General features: G+C 34.2%; 1 protein-coding gene across 15 annotated transcripts; it reads left to right on the plus strand.

Annotated features, from left to right (window-relative positions):
- On the plus strand, positions 1 to 27013 carry LOC18447626 (NOL1/NOP2/sun family protein / antitermination NusB domain-containing protein). Of its 15 annotated transcripts, none has more exons than XR_016042196.1 (17): positions 1 to 560; positions 713 to 852; positions 1324 to 1437; positions 1844 to 1909; positions 2637 to 2720; positions 2822 to 2908; positions 3550 to 3641; positions 3731 to 3791; positions 6252 to 6311; positions 6541 to 6601; positions 8437 to 8544; positions 10074 to 10192; positions 10351 to 10439; positions 25859 to 25944; positions 26264 to 26360; positions 26453 to 26568; positions 26778 to 27013. XR_016042196.1 is itself a non-coding variant. In XM_011629974.3 (17 exons), the coding sequence occupies exons 1-16, from the start codon at positions 257 to 259 to the stop codon at positions 26507 to 26509; spliced, it is 1608 nt and encodes a 535-aa protein (XP_011628276.1). In that variant the 5' UTR covers positions 1 to 256; the 3' UTR covers positions 26510 to 26525; positions 26778 to 27013. The 15 variants fall into 15 exon arrangements, 9 of the variants coding, with proteins under 9 accessions (XP_011628276.1, XP_006857782.1, XP_088705180.1 ...); XR_016042195.1 differs by having other exon boundaries at positions 26453 to 26525; XR_002283289.2 differs by having other exon boundaries at positions 10368 to 10439.
- The last annotated feature ends 690 nt before the right edge of the window (positions 27014 to 27703 follow it).

The following is a 27703-nucleotide window of genomic DNA, read 5'->3' on the forward strand; positions in this document are numbered from 1 at the left end:
AGCTTACTTGATCAAAATTAAACTGCTGGAGGGTAGGGAAAGCATAGATCTTCTATGCTCGAGGGGAAATATAGAAACTTTTCCCATGAGATTAAACGTATCTGAAAAATTACGTCTAAATTCCATCTTAAAAATTGATCAAGAAGAGGGGCTGCATATCTACATATGAGTATCAGGACTCCTAGAAACCTTGTCCTTCAAAAAACCAGAAATATCGCGATCTTCCTATGATTTCCCTCCTTAGTGCAGACCAGTGATGGCCTTCTACTCTAATTTCAATTCCTTGTTATCCATTTCAGTTCCTTATTCAGGTTTCTCTCTCTACAAAGAATCATTTCTCACTCCACATCCAACTTTCTCTCTATACAAAACCCCGTTTCTCTGCAACTCCATTTCCACCTTCTACCTGCGTAACATCTCTGTTGATAAGACACCAGTTCTCTGTAATTCACTTTCCCTTTTCAATACCTCAAAATGCTCTCTCAAAGAACGATTTTATAAACAAAAGCCTGATAAAAGAGCATATGAGCTGAATTCTGAGGTCTCTCCTCATAGAGCAGGTAGCTTAAATTCTTTGTTTACACTTAATTTATTTCTCTCTGTTCTAGTTCATTGATACTCGTTGTAACTCACTTGTTTCTCGAGTTGGTTTGCTCTCTCTTTCTCTATCTCTGCATTCTATGATTGTTTCTCTCTATCATTTCTTCTATAGTTTCAGCGGTGAGGTTGTTAAGGATAGAGGAAGGGGGTGCTTTTGCAGACCAGTTGGGTTGGAGAGAGAATGAGATGGTGTATGTTGAGAGAACTTTAGGGTTTCGTGTTCGCGAACTTGATGATAGGAACATAAGACTGGTAAAAGAAAATTACTTTCTTTTTCACTGATATGTTTTTAGCTAAATTAAACTTGTACTATTTTTATTGAATCTATCTGGTCATGTAAGAAGACGAAAGCTTTTTGCACCATGTATATAATATGGATTATGTGTAGATTTGTGTGAGAAAGAACACAAATGCACCATTTCTTCTTCTGAAGCTGTTTTGTTCATCTTTTAAATGTAATTTTCAATTTTTTATTTGCAATATTGGACTTTTACCATGGCCTCTGGTCTTCGAAATGAATCACAAATATACGTGCTATTTAAATTTAGATAATCATTATTATTTATGCCTCCTATTTTATTTCTGTTCATTTGGTACAACGAAATTGTCACCTTGTACATTATATAGACATAAACCTTCTTAATGCATAAGCTTGTGTTTCTATCACATGATCCCTTGTAGTGCTTATAAGTGATGCAATCACCAACATATGATTGTTTATAGGTAACTGAAATAGTTGGGGGTGCTGTTAGATGGAGACGCTATTTAGATTTTTTGATAGGTTCGCTGTGCAGCAATGCTGAAACATTTAGAGGGATGGAACCTCTTCTTTTGCAGGTATTTTTACTTCATTCCCCTTTTCTATTAATGGTTTTAGCTTTTAAAAATGAAGTCCAGTAGTTTATCAAGTACCACAATTGTATCATAATTATGTATTTCTTTGTACGCATGTATATACATGCATGCATGCATGCATGCATGCATTTATGGACATATATATATATCTATGCATATGCATGTATCTACGTATGTGCGTGTTTGTGATCAAAGTATAGCAAATTCCTTCGTGTAAACTCTACCCAAGGAAAATAAGTCATTGTTTGTATATCATGGAATATTAGTTTGTTGCGCTTACGCGCTTAGTATTTATGTAGCAGTAAATGAACAAGAAGTTTGGGATAACTTTATGATTGCCCTCAATTTTGTTTGGTTAACCTACAAGAAGTCTTGTTTGTGGTTTTAGATTCTTCGGATCGGTGTGTATGAGATTGTCAAGCTGGAGATGCCACCTTATGCTGTTGTGGATGAGGTAACGACTCCTCAGTGATGAATGACTATTAAAATTTACCTTAGTAATGCAGGGTTTAGACTTTAGAAAAACAAAGGAAGTTATGATTTGATTTCTAACAATTTCATCCTTGGTCTTTTGTTAAGTAGTTGCTGACGTTACTAGATAAAGAACAGTACTAAAATAATTGTGTTTTGCATGCTTTCTATCAGGGATGCTTTTTTCCAGAAAAGACCATGATAACTTTTATTGTGAGAGGTCTAAATCTCTTGTAGTTCTAAACACTGTTTGCCAAATCTTTTCCATTGTATGTTATGTATTTTTTCTATTTCTTTCTTTATTGTTTTTCTTAGTTTCTCAATTATACATGGTATCAACTCCAAAAGTGACAAAACTCCAAAAAATCTCATTTTTTCCTTAGAAACATGCAACTTAGGGGGCTTATCTGTCGTTGACATAGTATCCATGCATAAATTATACACTAAGGACAACAATAGATTGTAACAAATCTGGATTGCCATCTCTAGTGGTACACTCTATCTACTTTTAAACATTCTTGTAAGAATCTTGCTTTGTGGCTTTTTGGGTGTGCTTCAAATGTTTTTCCATTTTTTATGGGTAAGTGTGAAATGGTAATCCATATTCTAGTTTTTTCTGAAACCACTTGTTCCTACCTCCCCGGTTGTCTTGTTAATTATTGGCCTCATGATCGTTTCTTTTTATCGTGCGGATTTTTTCACCATGGCAGAATGTCACTCTGGCAAAGAATGCTCTTAGGCCAGGTGCAGGGAATTTTGTGAATGCTATTCTTCGCAAGCTACTTTCACAAAAGGTTCAAAACTCCGCTATAACATTTCATCAGTTTGCTTTTATTAAGGATCAAATTAAATTGTTCGTCAAAGGTGCATTGTCATTTTTTGTCTTACGATGCAGGAAAGAAATTTACTTCCTGTACCTGAAATTGAAGGTACCGAACGTACTCAAGCACGTGCTCTTGCAACTTTGTATTCCCATCCTGTTGTAAGTTCTTCCCTGCCTTTTAATGGATTCTTTTCAATTAATTTAAGCGAGTTAAGTGGCTAGCAGTAATTATCTGATTGTAATAGTATCATTCTGTTCTTATAATGCAAAAGGAAAATGTCAGGACAATACCTGGAATGCATGATACTTGTCCAGAAACTTGAAATATCAGTGCAGTGCCCATGTTTTTTCCTTTTTTCACGATGATTATTTTACATTCTGATTTTTCCTTTTTGTCCCCATTAAAAATTAGCTAAACCATTCTAAAAATAAAATAAAATAAAATGAAATTTTAAAATGATTTAATGATTCTTGGTACTGTCTTGATATTTCAAGTGGCACCCGCATTATCTATGCAAGTGTTTCAGTTACGGTCCTGATATTTTTCCTGCTGAAACTGGGATGCTCTTTCAAATACTTTCAGACATTAGTTGAATACAATGATCAAGGGGCATCAAAGATATAGCTTGATGATAGTGGAGGCTTAGAGGCTACACTTTAAGCATGATAATCATTATTGATCATTTCGTGAATAGCCTTCACTTTGTTTCATCAGAGCTTAACTTCTATACAATCAATATGGTAGATGATAATGATCAATAAACATCAGTGTTTTTGGTTTTTGTTGTTTTTTGCACCAGTGGATGGTAAGGCGTTGGATAAATCACTTTGGAAAAGAAGAAGCTGTTAGGCTGATGAATTGGAATAACAGTGAACCCAGTTTTAGCCTCAGGTTGTAATTCCCAGTATATTTATATTATACAGTGAGACATGATGGTGTTCTGTATGGATAATTTGTTTCTTATGCTACTCTGTTATCAGAGCCAATGGAAGGAAAGGCATTACAAGGACTGACCTTGTTTTGCGACTTGAAACTTTGAAGGTACGTACTGAAAAAAAAATTGCAGTTACTTCTGTTTGTTCACTTTGTGATCGTGATTCATAAATTTCACGTAAAACTTGCTGATAGCTAACCCAATGAGGGCACATACCTCATTTGTTGTTCACATAGCCCAGTTGTAAAATTCAATCAAGAAAAGCCTAGCAGCAGTTTCAGGGATGTCTCCCAAAAAAGCTTAATATATTCTTTTGGAATTGAACTTTGCCCTTCTAATCTAGAGCAAGATGCTCTTAGGGTTTGGATGGCTTACTGCCTTACCCAATATCTATATTGGTCCTTTCAAGGCCTTTAGATACACTTCTGGAAACAATTTGCTATAGAATAATTACGTGTTCTTGGCAATCCTACATTATTTTTTGATATTACTTCCTAAATTGTTTGCTTTCAGTTGTTTTATGGTAGTGTTTCTGCCTTATGTTCCTCCTTAAATCTGTCTCTCTCATATCTTTGATATCTTTAAATGAGTTTGCCTCCATGCCAGCATCAGTCATTGCCATCACTACTCAAAGCTGTAAATATCGCTACCTCAAACTAGCATTGGCTAATCACATGCATTTAATTCTTCTGCAGGATTTCCTCTTAAAATTTGTTGCCATGTACTACATGTTATCCTAAGGGGCTTTGGATGTGCTTGTTATCATTGATAATTTACTGTTAGGATTAAAATTACTCTTGATAACAAGTTATTTATTGTTTGGTAGAGTCTTCTATAAAATTATTTGAGATAAAGTTGTAGTTGGTTTTACATATCAGTTGATCTTTTTTAAAAGCTATTTTTACATTACTCCTGATAAGTTTATCCAATTGGGGGCCTTTTGTTTTAGTGGATAGTGAAGGAAAAGGTCTCTCTCTCTCTCTCTCAGCCGTACCTGCAATTCTCATGGCTTCTGCGCATCCACAGAAGGAGACAAATATGGCTAGTGAGGATATGATTCTGCTATGGCAACCATTAAAGTGAAGGTTGAAGGTAGCTTGAGATCTAAAAATGGCAAGCATTAACAAAGTTAGTTTTCACCATTAAAGGGAGCTTCACGCTCCATTCACAGTCAAATCAGTGAGAAATTATCCATCAATGAAGAAATCTGCCACCACAATTGCGCGGATTGCGCACCATGAAACTTGAGCTTAAAGCTTCATTCACCTTTCTAAAGAAATCTGCCTTCGCCACATATCAGTCTAAAATCAGGGCAGTCTCCATGTCTCTCTTGCCGGGGGCATACACCATTAGATAGCATGGAGCCTCGATGATTTTTCTCTCTAGTGAATCTATCATTGCTTTTCTCTCTCCAGTTTCTCTCTCTTTTGGAATTTCTCTCTCTAGAAAGTAACTGATGGATGGAGTTTCTCTCTCTGTAAATTAACCATGTTGGCTATCAGTCCAAGTCTCCAAGAAGTGTTTTAAAAATTAGTTATAACATGTGATGATCGAGTAAAAAAAAAAAGATAGGGTTTTGATTGGATTTGTGGCTTTGACATATCACTGTGCTTCTATAGATTTTCTGCTCTGAATGATCATCTGATATGTTATGGAAAGGCAATTACAAAGCTGTTTCAGTGGATTTGGGGTTCCGATTAATCCTTAATTTCTTTACGGAAAGGGAAATTAGGATTGTAGGCTTTTGTATTTCAGAGTTTTCAAATATTATTACTGTGGCAGGCAGGCGAAGGCCGAAGGTAAAACCTAGAGAGAAGAATAACAGAGTGATCTTATGTGATTTCAATTCATGGGTGATAGGTTCCAAAATTATTCAGATGATCAATATCAGAAATTCATATGGTGGCTGCAACCTCAAGCGCTGTTACCTACTCTCAAAGAATTGAGGCTATACCTAGCCAAGAAAAAAGAAAGAAAAGAAAAGAAAAGGAGGAACAAGAAGAAGAGGAAGAAGAGGAAGAGAAACCTGTAGAGGAAGAAGAAGAAGGGGAAGAGGAAGAAGAAGGGGAAGAGGAAGAAGAGGAGAAAGAAGGAGAGAAGGAGAAGAAGAAGAAGAAGGGGAAGAGGAAGAAGAGGAAGAAGAAGGAGAGAAGAAGAAGAAGAAAGTACTAATAAGAAGAAGAAGAAGAAGAAGTAGAAGAAGAAGGATAAGAGGAAGAAGGGCACTCATCAAACACCTAATATCCAGAGTATCTTATTTTAGATAAGATAATTTATTATGAGTAAATTATATGTCATCAAAACTGACCTTAAGTAGTTGAAGGATGGCTAATAGTGGAAATGAAGATCTCTGCATATTTGCAGCCAAATTAGAAATGCTAATCTCGTGACTCTATCTATGTCAAATTTGTTTTTCATGCATAAACCATTAAGCCAATAACTTTATCATAAAAATCTTTACCCCGCCGCCAACTCTTCCTCCAACCCACTTACGGTATCTGCATATTTTCATTGTTGTAGCAAGAAGATTACCTACTTAGTCTGTAACTACGTTTTTTGCTTTTCAGGTGCCACATGAGCCATCTTTGCATATGGATGACTTTGTCCAGGTCAAAACTGGTATGCAGGTATGTATTTTTCCTATATTTCACCATGATAGTTAACGTACTTCTTACTTCTCTTAGCTAAAAATTCTTTTTTATGCTCTTATTATCAGCATATGGATCATATGATCCATTATCTATGCATTACAACATAAATTCTTATTGTTACATAAATCATTTAATTGTTTGGTGCGTAAAACTACCATTCAAGCAGACCAGCATACCAATCCTTCTTATTTTTGGTTCTGAACAGATAGTGATACAAAAAGGATTACTAAAAGATGGTCTTTGTGCTGTTCAGGATGAGAGTGCAGGTCAGTTCTTGTCTGCTAAGGCATGCCAACTATAGACCTAGTTTTAGAAGTGGAATGCTCTTCTTTAAAGAAAGGAAAAAAAAAAATGCTTTGTGCTATATGTGTGTATGTGTGTGTGTGTGTGTGCATATATTTGTTTGTATGTACGTGTCTTTATATGTGTAAATATGCGTTCATAAAGTCAAACTTGGTGGCCATCTTGATCCCTACAAAACCGAGTTAACTTGTCTCTAGTTAAACTAGTTGGATTGAAAAAGCTGGGGGAGTTTTTCAATTTTTCGTAAAGAGTTGATACAAAAAAACATATCCCCTATAGATATGTATCCAGTTTGTTTCCAATTCAAGACCACATCACTACAAATTCAGAAGATATTTAGATTAAAAGATGACACAAACAATTTTATATTGAAAAACTATTTCATAAAGCTGTCACTTTATACATGCGCACCTCAAATCTCGTGGGAGAATGCATTTCCGGAGCAGGAAAAGCTGCAAATCATTCATCTCTATTTCGACAATCATGGATTTGAAAGAAAAAATGGATTTCAAGCCCTAAAAATAGCCTATATTGCTACGCATTTTCTGAACCTTGTATTTCAAGTATTCATAGATGCGCTAGATCTGCTTCACTTGTGGAGTTTTGAATTCAAATTCATGTTGGAAATAGATTTAAAGCTCATCACAAGGTCTTCGGTTGCCATATTTGGTTTTCCGTAGGGTTTCTAAGATGCAGCCCTGCCAAATTCTGTAAAGTTGTGGTTTTACCAAAACCTGGCACGTACACACATAAAATCTAGCACCTACCAAGCTTTTAAATTTCAAAGCTTAGTCAATGGATGAGTCAAGTTGAGTCGGTGAGTTCTTCTTAGTTGAAAATGAGTTTTTATTCACTGGTGTATATATATACACAAAGTCACCAGCACACATGAAATTTACATAATACTTCTCTAAAAGGAAGGCCCAAAAGGACATGGATGGAAGTAGTGAGAAGAGATATGATGATTTGTAGTCTGACTGAGGGTATGGCCTTAGAGCAGAATGATGGGACATGATTTGTGTAGCAGACCTCAAATAATGGGGATAACTTTCGGATGATGATGATTATTTCTCCAAGAGAAAGCCATTTAGAAGGAATCATACATTAAATAGTGAAGAGCATTCTCTTCTCTCTGAGAATATCATCAAGCAGAATTGGTCGCTTTTTCTATTAAAGTATAGGAATCCTTTTACTAACTTTTCAGTTTTTTTGTTTTTATCACACTAATCCTTGGCCATCATCACTATTTCTTAATATTTCTTGATTTTTTTTTTGTTTGGCGAAGTAAGTCTATGGGATCAATATGACAAATTATGATCTTGACATTCATTGTTAAAATTTAATTTTAATCGATGCTTTAATTATAGGTCATTATTAGTATCTTGTTTCTTGACAAATTGCAAAAAATGCAGGATAGAACTAATTGCACAGATTCATTGCCTTCAAAAATCATGTGGTATTTCTGATGCTTTTTCTTTAAGGTTTTCTTAGTCATTTCTACATGCCTTTTGCATTAAGGACTTTGTATTGAATGAACTCCCTATGATTCTAGGACTAGAAAGGACTTCCAGGAGTGTTATGTTATGCAAATGTGACCACATGTATTTGAGCGTTTACTTTTGTGTACCATCTAAATAGCAAAAGTGATGGTTATGTTCTTTGATATTTGCATTTTGGTATCTCAAATAATATGAAACTATAAAGCAGAAGTGGTGCTTCCATTCTGGGGCCTGTCACCTGTTTGTTCTTCTACACTATTGTCTTTCTGGTATCCATCCTTTTGTGGATGTCCCTGCAGGTTTGGTGGTTTCTGTTGTGGATCCTAAACCAGGAGAATCCATTGTGGATTGTTGTGCTGCACCTGGAGGGAAGGCTCTTTTCATGGCATCCTATTTGCAAGGCCAAGGTATCCATGTTGCCTAGTTTTATTGCTTGAAAGGCATGCATTATAGCTATATTAGCAGAATTTCCTCATGTCTTGAACAATTACACCTCAGAAACCAACAAAAAGATAGAAAAATAAAAGAAAGAAAAGCCTTTACAAACAATAGGAAATGATAAGAGAAAAGTTAAAACTTAGAGAGACTCGGAAAGGGCAAACCATAGGAGTCTCATTCCAGTTAGCCAGGCCTTGAGAAAAAAGGATGTAATCTTTAACTTTACATGGTAGTGTGACCGGCATAAAGATCAACTTGTGAGAAGCATGGGCTGCTTGGACAGAACCATGAGCATGAACATTGGGGAGGGGAGATAAACAGGTTTTTGAGGATTGTTTGGTTCAGGAAGGTTGAGCTTTGGTTTCTAAACTCCTTATGTTGTCTTCTCATAGGGATTTGCTTGATAACTTTATTGTTTTCATGGGTCCAGGTTGGAGTTGTCTGGGACTCTCCTGGTTTGAATTCATACTCCAAATATCGGACCTTTCTTTTCTTCTTAATCGATAAGCTCTCATATTGAGATTGTTAGGGTTATGTATGTCAAGGTGGAGAACTGAGTTAGAAATTGGTTTGAAGGTCCTCAATTCATCTAAATCTTGCATGCCTAATCTATGTCAGATGGGCGTGGACTGTACCTGGCGAAGATAAGGTTGATTCCTTCTTATAATCTTAGCTCTTTTTGTTGTGGTTGACCTTGAGTTGGGGAAATGATCATGTGGATCAGAAGTTTATGAATGATATGCCTCGCTATGTTGTATTGTGTAGAGGTGGAAGTGGAACTTTAGTACCATGGGCATCTGTTAAATTTCTGAGATTTGTGAATGTTGATTAGGCTGGTGACTAGAATGGGAAATTAGCATTTTCTTTTTGTTTATTGATATTTAATGGAAAATCCCTTCTAAAACTTGCTTGTTTTCTAGGATGAAGAGGATCATGAAATTTCAAATGCCTACTTCCCCTTTTTAAATGACTTAACAGAACCTAAACTTATTCTAAAAGTTGTTGAACGTCTTTCGCTTCTTTTGCCCTTCTTGATTGTTGGTTGCCTTTTTCTATGGGTAGTTTAGTGGTAGGATTCGAACTTGAGAAGGGTTAAACCGTTGCAGCTTTTCGTCTCCTTAACCAGTCAAGCCCAAGCCTGAATACTTGATTGTTGGTTGCCTTCTTTTCTTATTTTTTATTCACCGCTCTTGAGTTGCCATCTTTGCATGCTAAATTCAACACGCTGACCATCTTTTTAAGCAATCAGCATATTTTCAGTATTTGGTTGTTTAGCATGAAATTTTCAACCAACATCAGAATATGCCATGGACTATCCAAAATTAACTGTAACATTTGCTGAAACAGTGACATTTGCTGATTGTGTGCACCCAGTTAAATGGCTTGACTATCTTATTAAATTTTTTATTGTCTTTCTATGTGGTATAGATTTCTAGGTCTCAATCTCAATTGAAAAGTTGACTATTTTGAAGTTTAATGGATGACCAATGGATGACAGGTAAGGTTATTGCAATCGATATAAACAAAGGCCGCTTGCAAGTTCTATGGGAGGCCGCAAAGTTGCAAGATGTTGATGATGTTATCAGAACTGTTCATGCAGATTTGCGTGACTTTGCTGTGAGTCATTCCCTTTAACAAAACAGAGTTCAGTATGATGATAAGTTGTGTACTCGTTCTTGGATTAAGAAACTGTTATCTTTTATCTGCAGTAGTTTATATTACTTTGTCAATTGAATATTGAATGACATTTTTTATTTGCTTCGTACCGAGTGAAGTTTTTGAATTTGAACAGGCTGAAAATTCTCTCAAGGCTGATAAAGTGCTGTTGGATGCTCCATGTTCTGGACTTGGGGTCCTCTCAAAGGTATTTATTTCCCTGGATACTAATCTACTATAATCCAATGGACTATGGGAAAACCAAACAATAATCCAACATATTATCATCGTCCATTCGAAAATGGTTGGTGATGGAGAGAGCGGCACCCACCATTGGTGTCATGGTATGAGTCATCTTCTATAGAGTCGCATTCTCTCTTAACATCATTATCCATCATTTGGATGGACAGTAAGGACACAATGGACTGTGTTTTCTCCACAATCCATTGGAATGTACTGCTACTTATTTCCATGAATACTTTTCATGGATGTGGCTTAGCAATATTGTGAAAGCATTCCTGATTAACTGGGAGATGAGTGATGCAAACAGAATGCTCTGATGAAGGAAATACTTTCTTTGAATTCTAGCCATGTTTTTTTGTATCCACAAAAGTCAAAATGTATTGCTTACAGCAATGCAAAAATAGCAATGATCCTTCTAGAAACACTATGGCACAAGAAACAAATAATATATTCACAAAATTTACAAATCAACAGATTCTTATTCTACAATTCATATAATGAAAGGAATCCATTTTATTTTGCGAAGAAACTCTGCACAGTTAAGATTTTGTTTATGCTGTTTGATTTGGAGGAATTGGTTTTGCTGAGCAATTCCAATCTCTCTCTCTCTCTCTCTTTCTCTCTCTCGCGCACACACACACACACACATACACACACAAACACACGCACACACAGATACACATGTACACACACATACACCTATACACACGCAAGGCAATGAACTAAGCGATGCAATAAACGTAAAAAGAACCACTGGGTGATCAGACCCCACAAAACTCTACTCGGAGCACACAATCTGATGACATTCCCTGAACACCTCGTTAATTTTATTTCATGCAAAAGCATGAATTACTTGGGATCATTCCACTAAGTACATCATTCTTATGACTTACCCTCTCATTGGCAAACCAATCTTGTAATCCATTCATTACAATAGTTTCATTTTATTTATAGATAACTTATGTGCTGAAAATTGTTGCAATGATATATCTATATATATATATATATATATATATATATATATAGGAAAACGCTTGGGTGAGCCCACTAGCTCACAGGAAAAAATGAGCCCAATGGCCCATATTGAATCTGGGCTGATTTGACAATCACGGATGTTCTGTAGTGTTTGAATTTTAATTTTTTTTTCTACAAATCCAAATCACTTGAAATTTTAGGCGTGTGTTTTTCTCATTAAGACTCACCTGATAAAAATATAAAAAATATAATTCGAGAATTTTTTTTGGCCAAAATACCCTAGAAACTTTTTGGGGGTATTTTGATCAATTTATTTTAATGTAAAATATTTTTTTGATATTTTTCGAAAATTCACCTATTTTTGATGTACACACACTCCAAATTTCAAGTGATTTGGGTTTGTAAAAAAGAAAATTCAAATTCAAACAGAACCGGACATCCGTGATCGTCAGATCGCCCCAGATTCAATCTGGGCCATTGGACTCATTTTTTCCTGTGAGCTAGTGGGCTCACCCTAGCATCTTCCATATATATATATATATATGGGAAAAGATGTTGTGCGCCAAGGTGCGTGGTGCTACAGCCCACGGCCCAGATTGAATCTGGGCCGATCTGACAATCACGGATGTCCGATAGTGTTTGAATTATAATTTTTTTTCTACAAATCCAAATAATTTGAAATTTTAAGCATGTGTTCTTCAAAAATAGGTGAATTTATGAAAAATATCAAAATTTTTTTTTACATAAAATAAATTGATCAAAATACCCTCAAAAAGTTTTGGGAAGTATTTTAGTCAATTGTTTTTTGGTGAATTATTATTTTTTATATTTTTATTAGGTGTGCATTGATGGCAAGAACACACGGCTATAATTTTAAGTGATTTGGATTTGTAGAAAAAAAAATAAAATTTAAACACGATCGGACATTTATGAGCATCAGATCGGCCACAGAATGGCCCAGATTCAATCTGGGCCATTCGCGTATGGGCTTACAACAGTGGCTCCCTATATATATATATATATATATATATATATATATATATATATATATATATATATATATATATATATATATATTACGATAGTCACAGAGGACTGTCTAGATAATACTCAACCGCAACCTAATAATGGAAAAATTTATTAAGAATCTATCAGATAAAGTAAGTAGTTCCACTAATAGTACTCTAAGAGTTAAAATAAAGAAGAAATTATTATAAATGATATAGAAACCCAAATTCAAAATTGGAACATACCAAAGGTTCCAATATCTGATGTATATAAAAAAGGTAAATTTGATCTAAAAATAGGATATGCTATCAAAACAGTCGAACAAACTCTAGCTGTTACAAGTAACCAAGAAGATTTCCAATTATTATCAAATAAAATATTACAAGTCCATAAAACAAACAATTATAAATATCTTCACATAGGATTAATGCAAATCGCAGTTAAACCTTTAACTCGCCTAGGACTTAACAATTCTATCTTAGTATGTTTACGTGATACTAGACATAATAGATTTTCCGACTCATTACTCGGAATGGTTGAATCAAGTTTATGTAGCGGACCTATTTATTTTAATTGTTTTTCTAATTATTCTGTATCACTTACAGATCCAAATATTCTAAACGTCTTATCATTAAACTTGAAAACTCAAGGATTTGATATGCTAATAGGTTCCCAAAATATAGCCATAGTATATCGTCTGTACTACAAAGTAATGAATACTTTATGTCCCAATGTACTGCAAGTAGACACACGAGGACAAACGATATTCTTCCAAACCAATATGGAAAAATCAAATACCATCATCCCAAAGACAATATCTTGGTCAGATATTATCTTACCACAAACATGGTCCATTCATAATGAAAACCAACCATCACAAACATCTATCCAAAACATTCCGGATAAAATTATTGAACATACAGATGGAAATATTGAAATCCAATTCACAAATAATAGATCTTTTCAACCTATAGATGATTCATCCATCTCTAGTATTTCAAGTACTTCTTTCAGGAAACCAGAACCAGCAAGAAAATCTGTTACTACATACAACAGAATTCCTCCAATCATAACCACTCCATCAACGCCTACTACGCTTAGACCACAAATTGATGGACTAATGCGAACAATCAGATAATATTATTATTCCTCAATATAAACAAGCTCAGGAAGAACCTGATGAAGCGGAATTTATTCAAGTCTTACTACTAGAAGAAACATTAGATAATAAATTCATAATCAATGATTATTTATCTCAAGAAAATAAACATATCAGAGAATGGTATGTAGATACTTTTGATCCCAAACTCATTTCTTTATTCCATAAAAAATTCAACAAATGGAGAAAACAAGGCAACAAAAGTACATGTTTCTTTGATTGGTTAAAAGATATCTTACACCAAAAACAAATTCCTATCCCCGATTTTGAAATAAATACACTTGAAACTCAGTATACCATATTCAATACTACAGAAAGAAAAACAATCAAAGCTATACATCCTCCTGAACAAAGTCTTAAAGTATAAGGAATGTCTGATAAAGCCACTACAGGTCCAGACAATAACACTGATGAAACAAATCCTTCAACCCAAATAGTAGTATACGAAACATTAGCTACACCTTATAAATTAAATAACGCTAATCTATCTCGCATGGAATTACTCCCACATATAATTGAACAAAACAATTATACGAGTCTCTATCTTCAAACTATTGGAAAACAAACTATTCGAATAGAAAATTTATTACTTCCTTCCATATCATATAAGGAACCAAAGCAATTATTCTTTAAACCTCCTCCTGAATTAAATAAAGAAAAATTCCATATCGGAGATGATAATAAAACACTCATGGATCAATTAATTTTCAAATTATCCAAATTAGAACTAAAAGAACCCAAAAAGAAACTCTTTATACCCGAAACCAATAGAGGGAAAACAAAAATCCTAGAGCATGATAATATGACTCTCCAAAAAGAAACGATGTTTCAAGAAAATAAAAATATTGAACCTCCAATAAGAAACACAATAACAAATATTCAAAAAGCTTTTTCTGAAGATACTATAAATCGGGTCAATTATAGTAAAAATTGGCAGCCAATAAATGCTCGACCATATTATAAGAGACCAACTCCAGTTGATATCCAATTAGAAGAAGACCTTACAAGTCATACATCTACATACACTGGTCGAACTATTATAGATTGGAACATTGATGGAATTTTCGACCATCGCATACTAGATACATTGAAACATATGACGATGTATGCTTCAGCATGTAAAATGGCTGGTAGCCATGATTAGGAAATTGCAAAAGCCATCGTTTCAGGATTTACTAGATGGCTAAGAGGATGGTGGGATTCCCATCTGAATGATCAAACAAAACAACAAATATTAACAAATACGCGTCAATGGACAGCAAAAAATGAACAAAATCAAGATGTTTTATATACTGAAAGTGATGCTGTCAATTCACTTATTTATACAATTGCCCTTCATTTCATCGGAAATACTGCCATACTCGCAGCACGAACTGCTGATCTTTTATCGAATTTACGTTGTCCCACATTATCCCATTATAAGTGGTATAAAGACGTGTTTTTCTCTCATTTACTTACATGAGAAGATAGTCACCTTGACCATTAGAAAGAAAAATTCGTAGCAGGTCTACCATATCTGTTCGCCGAAAAAGTCAAAGAACGTCTGAAAAATAAACATGGTGGTACAATCAATTACTCTCAATATACGTTAGGCGAATTATCCTCTAAAATATGTGCCGAAGGCCTAGCCTTATACACAGACATGAAACTCAAAAAACAACTCGATAAACAAAACATAAGTGGTAAAAAACAATTAGGTGATTTTTCTGAACAATTTGGCTATCATATTGATAAGAATAAACCACATAAAATACATAAATTCCATAAAAGGAGAAAACATCGAATTGATCGATCTGAGAAAACACCTCAGTCTTCTCCAACCAAATATAAGAAATCTAAGAAGTTTACTAAAAGATTTGCTTCTAAGAAATTCCATCAAAAAGGTAAAAAATTACCTGTTTGCTATAAATGTGGAAAAGTTAGCCATTATAAAAGCCAATGCAAAGTCAAACAAAAATTAGAAGCCATTACATTAGATGAGCAAATCAGAAATAAAATATATGATATCATTCAAATCTATGATTCATCTACTAGGTCAGATACGGACACTACTTCAAGTAGTGACACATCTTTTATAGGAACAATTCATAATGATGATTTTTATTGGTCAACTACAAGTTCTGACACTGATGACGAAATATGTAAATGTCCTATTACAACTTCTAGTATTCATACTCTAACAAACGAAGATAATCTTATTTTAGATTTAATAGAGAAAATTTCTGACCCTGATGAAAAACGATAAATAATTACTCAGTTTATTAATTTGACAAAAACAAAACATATGCCATTAATAAAACCCCCTGATACTTATAACTTTTCTGATATTATGAAGCGTGTAAATCAGCATGAAGCTGCACAAAAAGAGCCTACTATTGCTGAACTCAAAGTCGAAGTAAATACAGTCAAGCTAGAAGTAGCTCAATTAAAAAATAGAATTCAAATTCTTGAACTCCATAACAGAACTTCAGAAATAGACACTGATTCAGATTCCATTGAATTTGATCACTTGCTCAAATCATATCATCCCAATGATTACAAAAATCAAGGCGAATCATCTACTACTAAATCAGTAAATGTATTAAATAAAGTAATCACACAAAAATGGTTTGTTTTAGTAACTATCGTAATAAGCGATGAATACGAATTTCAAACGCTAGCCTTAATTGATTCAGGTGTTGATTTGAATTGCCTTAATGAAGGATTAGTTCCGACAAAATACTTTGATAAAACTACTATAATTCTCAACACTGTTGATGGAAGTAGACTGTTTATTAAATATAAATTATCAAATGCTAAAACTTGTAATGAAGGTCATTGTTTTCCTACTACATTTATTATGGTTAAAGGACTCAGTCAAGCTGTGATCCTTAGTGTACCATTCCTCACTCTGTTATATCCAATTACTATTTTCCATACCGGTATTGAAACAAATATCCATTGTACCCCGATTAAATTTGAATTCCTTGATAAACCAAAACTCAAAGAAATTAATACTGTCAAACATAGTATCAAACAAAAAGAAGATTTTTTAGGATCACTACAACTTGAGATCAAACACAAGATTGTTAGTGAAAAACTTCAAAACAATGATATGATACAAAAAATACAACAACTTAAAAGACTTATTGAAACCGAAATATGTAATGGATTACCAACGGCTTTTTGGAATAGAAAACAACATATTGTTGGATTACCATATGAACCAAATTTTTGTGAAACAAAAATACCAACAAAAGCTAGACCCATTCAAATGAATACGGAATTACTACAAACATGTCATAATGAAATTAAAGATTTACTTCATAAGAAACTCATACGTCTCAGTTTATCTCCCTGGAGCTGCTCTGCGTTTTATGTCAATATAAACGCCGAACAAGAACGAGGAGTTCCACGATTGGTTATCAATTATAAACCTCTAAATAAGGTTTTAGAATGGATTCGATATCCAATTCCAAATAAGAAAGATTTACTCGATAGACTATTACATGCAGTCATCTCCAAATTTGATTTAAAATCTGGCTTTTGGCAAATACAGATAAAAGAAGAAGATAAGTATAAAACAACATTTAATGTCCCCTTTGGACAATATGAATGGAATGTCATGCCTTTTGGTCTTAAAAATGCGCCATCAGAATTCCAGAAAATAATGAACGATGTATTCAACCCTTTTTATAAATTCATGATAGTTTATATTGATGATGTTCTAGTATTCTCTGAATCTCTAGATCAACATTTTAAACATCTTTATACTTTCATACATACAGTTAAAAATGCTGGATTAGTTGTCTCTGCTAAAAAGCTAAACCTTTTCCAAATAAAAATTCGATTTTTAGGACGTAATATACATCAAGGAATAATTCTCCCAATTGATAGATCTATTCTATTTGCTGACAAATTTTCTGATAAAATTTTAGATAAAACGAATTACAACGATTCTTAGGATGCCTTAATTATATAAGTGATTTTTACCAGAATCTAGCTATTGATGCTAAACCCTTATATGACAGGTTAAAAAAGAATCCGCCCCCGTGGACAGAAATCCATATTGTCGCAGTACAGAGGCTTAAAGTAAAAGCCAAGGAATTACCATGTCTAACCTTACCTAATCCTACAGCTTTTAAAATAATCGAATGTGATGCTTCTGAATTAGGTCTTGGTGGTATATTAAAACAATCCGTTGATTGCAAAGAACAATTAATTCGTTTTACTTCTAAAGCTTGGAATCCTACACAACAAAACTATTCTACTGTTAAAAAAGAATTACTTGCTATTATTCATTGTGTTTGTAAATTTCAAAGTGATATTTTTAACCAACACTTTCTTATTCGCACCGATTGTAAAGCCGCCAAAGATATTCTGCAAAAAGATGTTCAAAATCTTGTTTCCAAACAAATCTTTGCCCGTTGGCAGGCGATTTTATCTGCTTTTGATTTCTCTATTGAGCATCTTCACGGTTCTGCTAATTCTTTACCTGACTTTCTTACCCTTGAATTTTTGCAGGGGGACCGTACCTTACCACTACTTCCTAAGAACAATACCATTCCATACGGTTTGCAATTATTTCTTGTTAATAAAAATATCAATATGAATAATCCTCCAAATAAATCTAGAGAGAAACAACCCATGGACTTAGTACCTTATAATATGCTTGGGCCTTTTATGCTCAGCTATCCCTCGTTGACTCTGACACCTATGTCACCTCTCAGATCCACAAACATACCTGAATACTTTATACAAACTCTTCCTCCAAGTCCAATACAAATTGACCTAGATGACTTTCATCTATATTTCATGGCCATTTACCAAATACCTTGGATACTCAAATGGGATTATACCATTTTTGAGAATAATAAGCATAACTATGAGTACATCCCTAAACTTGGCCAAACTATCAAAATTAAATGGTGGGACATCTTCAGTACTGATCCTGCCTCCATTTGCTTTGAAACGAGTACCTCCTTCGAGTAATATACTTCACCCACAAAAACATAATAATACAGTCAGGCTGCCCACATTTTCTGCATACTTGAAAAAAATGAGACTAGCACACTCCAATGCTACTCTCGAAGAATTAGAACAAAATCTTCTCAATATCTTTTCCCTTGATAATACAGCACCTGCCACCTCAGACGAAACGGTACAGTCCGGCAACCCACTGACGGAAGACTTTAGTCAGCGACCCGACCAATAGCCTGACAGTCCGATTCTTCGACAACAAAAGTATAATCAGACCTCACCACAACAAAAAGCATCATAGACATGACTACACCTCCATAAGACGACAACATACCACGATAAAAAGATTCTCTCCTCTTGGATTTGACTCAGTGATGCCATATCAGCCGCATAGTACAGATTCCTTTTGAATACGTGTCACCACTTATCCTTCACACGTATGAGACCTTCACCATCACCGCCACAACCCACCTACCACGTCCTTTTCCTTTGGGACCCTCATGTCCCCTGAATGACCCTTCGTCAGTCGAATATTCTACGGAACCAATATCTGCCAGTCACGTCGTACTCACTCAAGCCCTTCGTCAGTCGAATCTTCTACGGAACTACTATCAGTCAGCTACGTTGCATTCCACTCATCCTACACCGTCACTTCATGACAGCTTCCTCCTGACAGTTGCCTTATCTCCTCGAAGCCAATCGCATCGCTTCTTTCATCACCAAGGCACCTCTTCCTCCAACTATAAATAACCTCTCCTACTTGATGCAAATCAGGCTTTCACAAGGAACTCCTTCAGATCAAGAAGCTCAGCTCAGACTTCTCTCTCTCTTCTTTCTCTTACTCTCTTCTTTCTTTTGCTCTCTTGCTTTCTTTCTATTTCGCTCTTATGACAGTAGCTTAGTACTGTTTAAAACTCTGTAAAGTACCACATCTCAAGTCGGTAACCTCTGCTACTCTTTGCTTTATCTTCATATATGTGTGATTGTAATTTGTCTACTCTGCCTTCTTACTGTCCTCACGAATGACAGTCATTTTCTAGCCTATGTATTTGTAATAATCCGTAAGTGTGTAATTTCTTCAATCAATATATATGTGATTATTATGTTTATCAGAAATGCGATTTAAGATAGTATTTAGCATCAAAATTCGTAATTATACTCATACTTCTTGGATAGTTATAGACATATCCATTATTGCTGCCATCTTTATCATCATAGCATTCTTATACTATGTCAGTATATTACAACAAGTAATAGCTTACCATAGTTTAATCTTTCAGTTCTTAAGATAATAAATGCCGCAAGATCACCCTCTCTAGCACTATCTTAACTTATCTTAAGAACTGGAAGATTAAACTATGGTAAGTTATTACTTGTTGTAATATACTGACATAGTATAAGAATGCTATGATGTTAAAGATGGCCGCAATAATGTATATGTCTATAACTATCCAAGTATGAGTATAATTACGAATTTTGATGCTAAATACTATCTTAAATTGCATTTCTGAGAAACATAATAATCACATATATATTGATTTAGTGGATAAAAGTGCACAATAGAAACAGAACCGGTTTCCATGAGAATGGATTCTTACCATTCTCGAGTCTTAACTCCATGTGATGGATTTAAGTGGTTTACAAAGTAAAGGGGAGCAAGTTTATTTGGGTCAATTTGCACATGATTGTCAGAAATGGGTATATCAGACAAGAATGTTGTTTCAATATAAACGAATTTAGTAGTAGTGGAGGTTTGCTTATTTGGGTATGTTGCCGGTGAGAATGCCGGACTTGGAGTTTGTATTGGACTTGGAGGAGAAGTTTGTATAAAATATTCAGGTAGGTTTGTGGATTTGAGAGGTGACATAGGTGTCAGAGTCAACGAGGGATAGCTGGGCATAAGAGGCCCAGGCATATTACAAGGTACTAAGTCCATGGGTTGTTTCCCTCTAGATTTATTTGGAGGATTATTCATATTGATATTTTTATTAGCAAGAAATAATTGCAAACCGTATGGAATGGTATCGTTCTCAGGAAGTAGTGGTAAGGTACGGTCCCCTTGCAAAAATTCACGGGTAAGAAAGTCAGGTAAAGAATTAGCAGAACCGTGAAGATGCTCAATAGAGAAATCAAAAGCAGATAAAATCGCCTACCAACGGGCAAAGATTTGTTTGGAAACAAGGTTTTGAACATCTTTTTGCAGAATATCTTTGGCGGCTTTACAATCAGTGCAAATAAGAAAGTGTGGTTAAGAATATCATTTTGAAATTTACAAACACAATGAATAATAACAAGTAATTCTTTTTTAACAGTAGAATAGTTTTGTTGTGTAGGATTCCAAGCTTTGGAAGTAAAACGAATTAATTTTTCTTTGGAATCAACGGATTGTTTTAATATGCCACCAAGACCTAATTCAGAAGCATCACATTCGATTATTTTAAAAGCTGTAGGATTAGGTAAGGTTAGACATGGTAATTCCTTGGCTTTTACTTTAAGCCTCTGTACTTCGACAGTATGGATTTCTGTCCATGGGGGCGGATTCTTTTTTAACCTGTCATATAAGGGTTTAGCATCCATAGCTAGATTCTGGTAAAAATCACTTATATAATTAAGGCATCTTAAGAATCGTTGTAATTCCGTTTTATCTAAAATTTTATCAGGAAATTTGTCAGCAAATAGAATAGATCTATCAATTGGGATAAATTTTCCTTGATGTATATTATGGCCTAAAAATCGAATTTTTATTTGGAAAAGGTTTAGCTTTTTAGCGGAGACTACTAATGCAGCATTTTTAACTGTATGTATGAAAGTATAAAGATGTTTAAAATGTTGATCTAGAGATTCAGAGAATACTAGAACATCATCAATATAAACTATCATGAATTTATAAAAAGGGTTGAATACATCGTTCATTATTTTCTGGAATTCTGATGGCGCATTTTTAAGACCAAAAGGCATGACATTCCATTCATATTGTCCAAAGGGGACATTAAATGTTGTTTTATACTTATCTTCTTCTTTTATCTGTATTTGCCAAAAGCCAGATTTTAAATCAAATTTGGAGAAGATGACTGCATGTAATAGTCTATCGAGTAAATCTTTTTTATTTGGAATTGGATATCGAATCCATTTTAAAACCTTATTTAGGGGTTTATAATTGATAACTAATCGTGGAACTCCTCGTTCTTGTTCGGCATTTATATTGACATAAAACGCAGAGCAGCTCCAGGGAGCTAAACTGAGACGTATGAGTTTCTTATGAAGTAAATCTTTAATTTCATTATGATATGTTTGTAGTAATTTCGTATTCATTTGAATGGGTCTAGCTTTTGTTGGTATTTTTGTTTCACTAAAATTTGGTTCATATGGTAATCCAACAATATGTTGTTTTCTATTCCAAAAAGCCGTTGGTAATCCATTACATATTTCGGTTTCAATAAGTCTTTTAAGTTGTTGTATTTTTTGTATCATATCATTGTTTTGAAGTTTTTCACTAACAATCTTGTGTTTGATCTCAAGTTGTAGTGATCATAAAAAATCTTCTTTTTGTTTGATACTATGTTTGACAGTATTAATTTCTTTGAGTTTTGGTTTATCAAGGAATTCAAATTTAATCGGGGTACCATGGATATTTGTTTCAATACCGGTATGAAAAATAGTAATTGGATATAACAGAGTGAGGAATGGTACACCAAGGATCACAGCTTGGCTGAGTCCTTTAACCATAATAAATGTAGTAGGAAAACAATGACCTTCATTACAAGTTTTAGCATTTGATAATTTATATTTAATAAACAGTCTATTTCCATCAACAGTGTTGAGAATTTGAGTAGTTTCATTAAAGTATTTTGTAGGAACTAATCCTTCATTAAGGCAATTCAGATCAACACCTGAATCAACTAAGGCTAGCGTTTGAAATTCGTATTCATCGCTTATTACGATAGTTACTAAAACAAACCATTTTTATGTGATTACTTTATTTAATACATTTACTGATTTAGTAGTAGATGTTTCGCCTTGATTTTTGTAATCATTGGGATGATATGATTTGAGCAAGTGATCAAATTCAATGGAAACTGAATCAGTGTCTATTTCTGAAGTTCTGTTATGGAGTTCAAGAATTTGAATTCTATTTTTTAATTGAGCTACTTCTAGCTTGACTGTATTTACTTCGACTTTGAGTTCAGCAATAGTAGGCTCTTTTTGTGCAGCTTCATGCTGATTTACACGCTTCATAATATCAGAAAAGTTATAAGTATCAGGGGGTTTTATTAATGGCATATGTTTTGTTTTTGTCAAATTAATAAACTGAGTAATTATTTCTCGTTTTTCATCAGGGTCAGAAATTTTCTCTATTAAATCTAAAATAAGATTATCTTCTTTTGTTAGAGTATGAATACCAGAAGTTGTAATAGGACATTTACATATTTCGTCATCAGTGTCAGAACTTGTAGTTGACCAATAAAAATCATCATTATGAATTGTTCCTATAAAAGATGTGTCACTACTTGAAGTAGTGTCCGTATCTGCGCTAGTAGATGAATCATAGATTTGAATGATATCATATATTTTATTTCTGATTTGCTCATCTAATGTAATGGCTTCTAATTTTTGTTTGACTTTGCATTGGCTTTTATAATGGCCAACTTTTCCACATTTATAGCAAACTGGTAATTTTTGACCTTTTTGATGGAATTTCTTAGAAGCAAATCTTTTAGTGAACTTCTTAGATTTCTTATATTTGGTTGGAGAAGATTGAGGTGTTTTCTCAGATCGATCAATTCGATGATTTCTCCTTTTATGGAATTTATGTATTTTATGTGGTTTATTCTTATCAATATGATAGCCAAATTGTTCACAGAAATCACCTAATTCGTTTTTACCACTTATGTTTTGTTTATCGAGTTGTTTTTTGAGTTTCATGTCTGTGCATAAGGCTAGGCCTTCGGCACATATTTCAGAGGATATATATATATGGAAAAAGCTAACAATAGCTGGCCAGCTATAATGAATAGTAATATAGGTGGAATGGGAGCTGTCAGATCTTCATCATGCAGTTCAGAATGTATTTCACTATTTTAATTTTAATTATTTTTCTATAAATCGGATCATAATGAAATTTTAGACATGTGTACTAAAAAATAATGCGCACAAATAAAAAATATTTCTCAAAATATAAAATGATTGAAATACCCTTAAAAAATAACGGGGGTAGTTTGGTCTTTTTAAATTATTGAAAATAATTTTTTTATATTTTTATATGGTGCGCAATAGTGTTAGGTATAAGCAATCAAAATTTCATATTGTCAGATTTACATAAAAAACATTAAAATTAAAATACTGATGTGCATTCTGAACTGCATGATAAAGATATGATGGCTCCTATTCCACCTATATGCTATTCATTAAAGCTGGCCGGCTACTGTAAGGTTTATCATATATATATATATATATATATATATATATATATATATATATAGGGTTTGTCTAGAGTTAACAACCCCTCAAAATACAAAGGTTAAAGTTAGAAGAGGTTGTGATGGGTGTATTTATCAAAAAGATGATTACTTTTTGTTTAAAAAATTATTTTAATAGGTAACTTAACCATTAAGCAAGGACAAGTTTGAAATTTTTACAAAAGTACAATGGCATTTTGGAAGTTAGTGTCTTGCAATTTGATTTGTAGAGTGCCATTGTCTTTTAGTAAAAATTTCAACTTTGCCCTTTATGGAGATGACAAAAGTACCCCTTGTCTTGTCGTGATATTTTACAAAATTGTCCTTATTTAAAGATGAAGATATCACAAAAATAACTTTTTTAAAAAAATAGATTACAAAATTAATAAATCCACCCTTCACAACTCCCTCTATCTTTAACCTTTGTAATTTGAAGGGTTGTGAAGTTTAGATTATCATATATATATATATATATATATATATATACTCCCACACCCATGTGTGTAGGACCCCAAAGGATCACCATTAAATTTGGCACGGATATCTAAAAAAGTCAAGTCCCACATCCATGTGATAACTTTTCTAGAGATCTGTGCTAAATTCAATGGTGATCCTTTGGGGTCCAGCACACATGGGTGTGGGAGGGTCTCATAGGATCATTACTCATATATATATATATATATATATATATATATATAGGAGGAGACTAGAAAACGCCTATGGGGAAAATGAACAGTATTTTCGCCCATAGGCTCAATGCCATCCAGTTTTTTCAAACAGATGGATTAAAGACCGTTACGGACTTAGTATGTCTGTGGTGGTGCGTCATGGACATAGCAAGTCCATGACGGGGTTTTTTTCACGCAAATTTGACGTAAAAAATATGAGGGGACAGCCACGGCTCCTGTAGGTCTGTGGCGGTTTTTAGGCAAAACTGTCACAGACATAGTGTGTCTGTGACAGGGGCGAAACAATGTAGCACTTTGCATATAGGCGTTTTTAAGACTTTTCCATATATATATATATAAAGACTCTTTTGAAGTTGGAAAACCGCCTTAATTGATCATATGGACATCGAGATGTATGAATATGGGGGGAAAAAAAAATGAGAAAGATTTCGAGTCCCAAAAGTGATGCATCTTGCAACACATGATCTGGACTATCTATTTTCAACATTTTCATATGTTTATAGATCAATTTGATTTGAATCACTTTTGGAGTAACATTTTATAAGTAGAGATGAAAATGGATTCTCATGCCATCCTAAGAATTTTTGACACTAAAATTACATCTTATAATAAAATTTGGTGGTACATCTTACTTCGATTGTTTAAGATTGCGACCTTGTGCAAACCATACTATATATATATATATATATTAATAACCGTATGCAAACCACAATATATATACTAATGGTGAACCTAGAATTTAGTACTGTGAAATTATTTACCATAAAATACCCTTACATAACTTTTTATCATAAATATTTTATATACTTTGGAAAGAGTATTTTATAAATATATATGGATGACCCTAGTGTGGCCTAAGAAAGCTGAGGACCTTAATCTTTCCCTTCACCCGTCTAATGCTTGGGTAAAAGGGCTGGTGGGTTGTGTTAGGTAGGTACCATGGTAAAATTTTGCCCATGGTAAAATTTTGCCAAAGCTTATCGTGATGATGGATGACCCTAGTGGTTATCAGTATATCATACTCCATTAACTATAATTAACCTTCCCTCTCTGCATATATTTGAATGAGAAGGCTTTTTTCTTTTTTTGGATAATGTTTGAATGAGAAGACTTATATATGGCCTTTTTATTGTTTCAGAGGGCTGATTTGCGTTGGAACCGAAGATTGGAGGATCTAGAGCAATTGAAGGATTTGCAGGATGAGCTCCTTGATGCTGCTTCCATGTAGGAATAAGAATACTGGAATACTAAGAATTGAATTCTTTTTCCTATTTGGGCTTCTTGTCTCCATTTTCAAAATTCAGTTTCCATAGTAGGACTTGATGATCAACTAGAACTAGAAGTAAATGCTTTGAAGCTATCTTGTTAACAATGCCATTCACTGGTTCTACCTTAGAGAACCTTTTACTGTTTGCTGAAGGGACTTATTACTGTTATGAGAGAGAGAGAGAGAGAGAGAGAGAGATTAGTTTGTGATTTTGAGTATCACAATTATTCAGAGATTGTTTACTTATTATGAAATGATTTATTCTTCTTGTTTTAGGTTGGTAAGACCTGGAGGTGTTCTGGTGTACAGTACTTGTTCTATTGATCCTGAAGAAAATGCAGACCGTGTAGCAGCATTTCTTCTCAGACATCCGGTATGCATTGCCACGTTTTATTCACAATTTAGATTCATCCACCAATTATATCTCTTTTCTTCTCCTTTGAAAAGGAATGTTGATTTTGTCAGAGGGAAATTATATCATTTGCCATCAACATCACTCTGTTCCTGGTGCTGGACGGTTGAGGTTAACCATACTTTGGTGCGTATATTTCGTCTCCACCTTCTAGAATCGGGAACAGAAGGTGAATATCGTGATGGTGTACTACATGCTAACACTATAGAAACTTGTTGATATATGCTGTATTTTCCCTTTGGTCCATAGAGCATTGGCACTGTAAAGGCTTATATGAGATACTTTTACATACTTTTGCTTGTACATTTTCTTCATGGATGATTTCTATTATATTTTTGTTAGTTTTTGTCAAATCCAACATGTGTGCACTTGTTGCAGGAATTTACAGTAAGTCCTGTTGACAAATTTGTTCCAAATGACTTTGTGACTGAGGAAGGGTTCTTCCTCTCGAACCCTGTTCGGCATTCACTTGATGGGTCTTTTGCAGCTCGCCTTATCCACTCTTTCAATTGAGCATAAACATGTGACACAGAAATTTATGTTCCTTTACGCGTGTATATCTTCAGGTTTGAGTTATTTATTTATTCATTCATTTTTTTTTTAATCTCATAAAAGGTCTTTCATAGCATCTGTGTGTGTTTTCTGCACGTGCTTACATGTTCAGAGTGTCATGATTAACAGGAAAATAAGCCCATGCAAATGTGTGTGTGTGTTTTGTGCGTGCGTACATGTTCAGACTGTCATGATTAACAGGAAAATAAGCCCATGCAAATTCAAATTTCTTTGGGTAAATCCAGCAGGTTCGGTTTGCACATGGGGATACAAGGGCTGTTCTAATTCCAGCCTCATGGATCTTGAGGTTGCGACTTGACAATCCCATTATAAGGGATTTCTTGCCAATGAGAGAGAGAGAGAGAGAGAGAGAGAGAGAGAGAACTATTAAAATGGTTCTTTAAAATTTATTGAGCCGTCTAAATCTATCAATAAAGTAGTTACTATAAACAAATTATTTCAAACAAATACATCTTTAACTATTATGTTAAAAATTTCCGAAAATGCCTTTGTTAATATTTCCCAATAAGCGGTCGAAGGCAAATAAAAAATCGTCTTGTTCTATGCCCAAACCAGGAACATGTTTTTTTTAATTGAGAGCCATTGTTTTCGATGCAACTTTAAGTAAGTAGAGGGGTATGTACATTAGGGAAAAGTTTATATAGAGGCGAGGCTCTACACCAATGATATAAAAAATGGATCGGTGATCCGGATCGAGCTTTCAAAAAACCGATTCGAATCGGCGAATCGGC

Source organism: Amborella trichopoda, chromosome 10 (genome assembly GCF_054954075.1).
Source record: "Amborella trichopoda isolate Santa Cruz 75 chromosome 10, AtrichopodaSantaCruz75HAP2 v2.0, whole genome shotgun sequence".
In the NCBI taxonomy this organism is placed as follows: Eukaryota; Viridiplantae; Streptophyta; class Magnoliopsida; order Amborellales; family Amborellaceae; genus Amborella; species Amborella trichopoda.

Coding starts and splice junctions, on each gene's coding strand:
- LOC18447626 (XM_020675518.2), top strand. CDS start 257: ATGGCCTTCTACTCTAATTTCAATTCCTTGTTATCCATTTCAGTTCCT. Junction 561..712: donor GGTCTCTCCTCATAGAGCAG/GTAGCTTAAATT, acceptor TTTCTTCTATAG/TTTCAGCGGTGAGGTTGTTA. Junction 2,721..2,821: donor GCAAGCTACTTTCACAAAAG/GTTCAAAACTCC, acceptor CTTACGATGCAG/GAAAGAAATTTACTTCCTGT.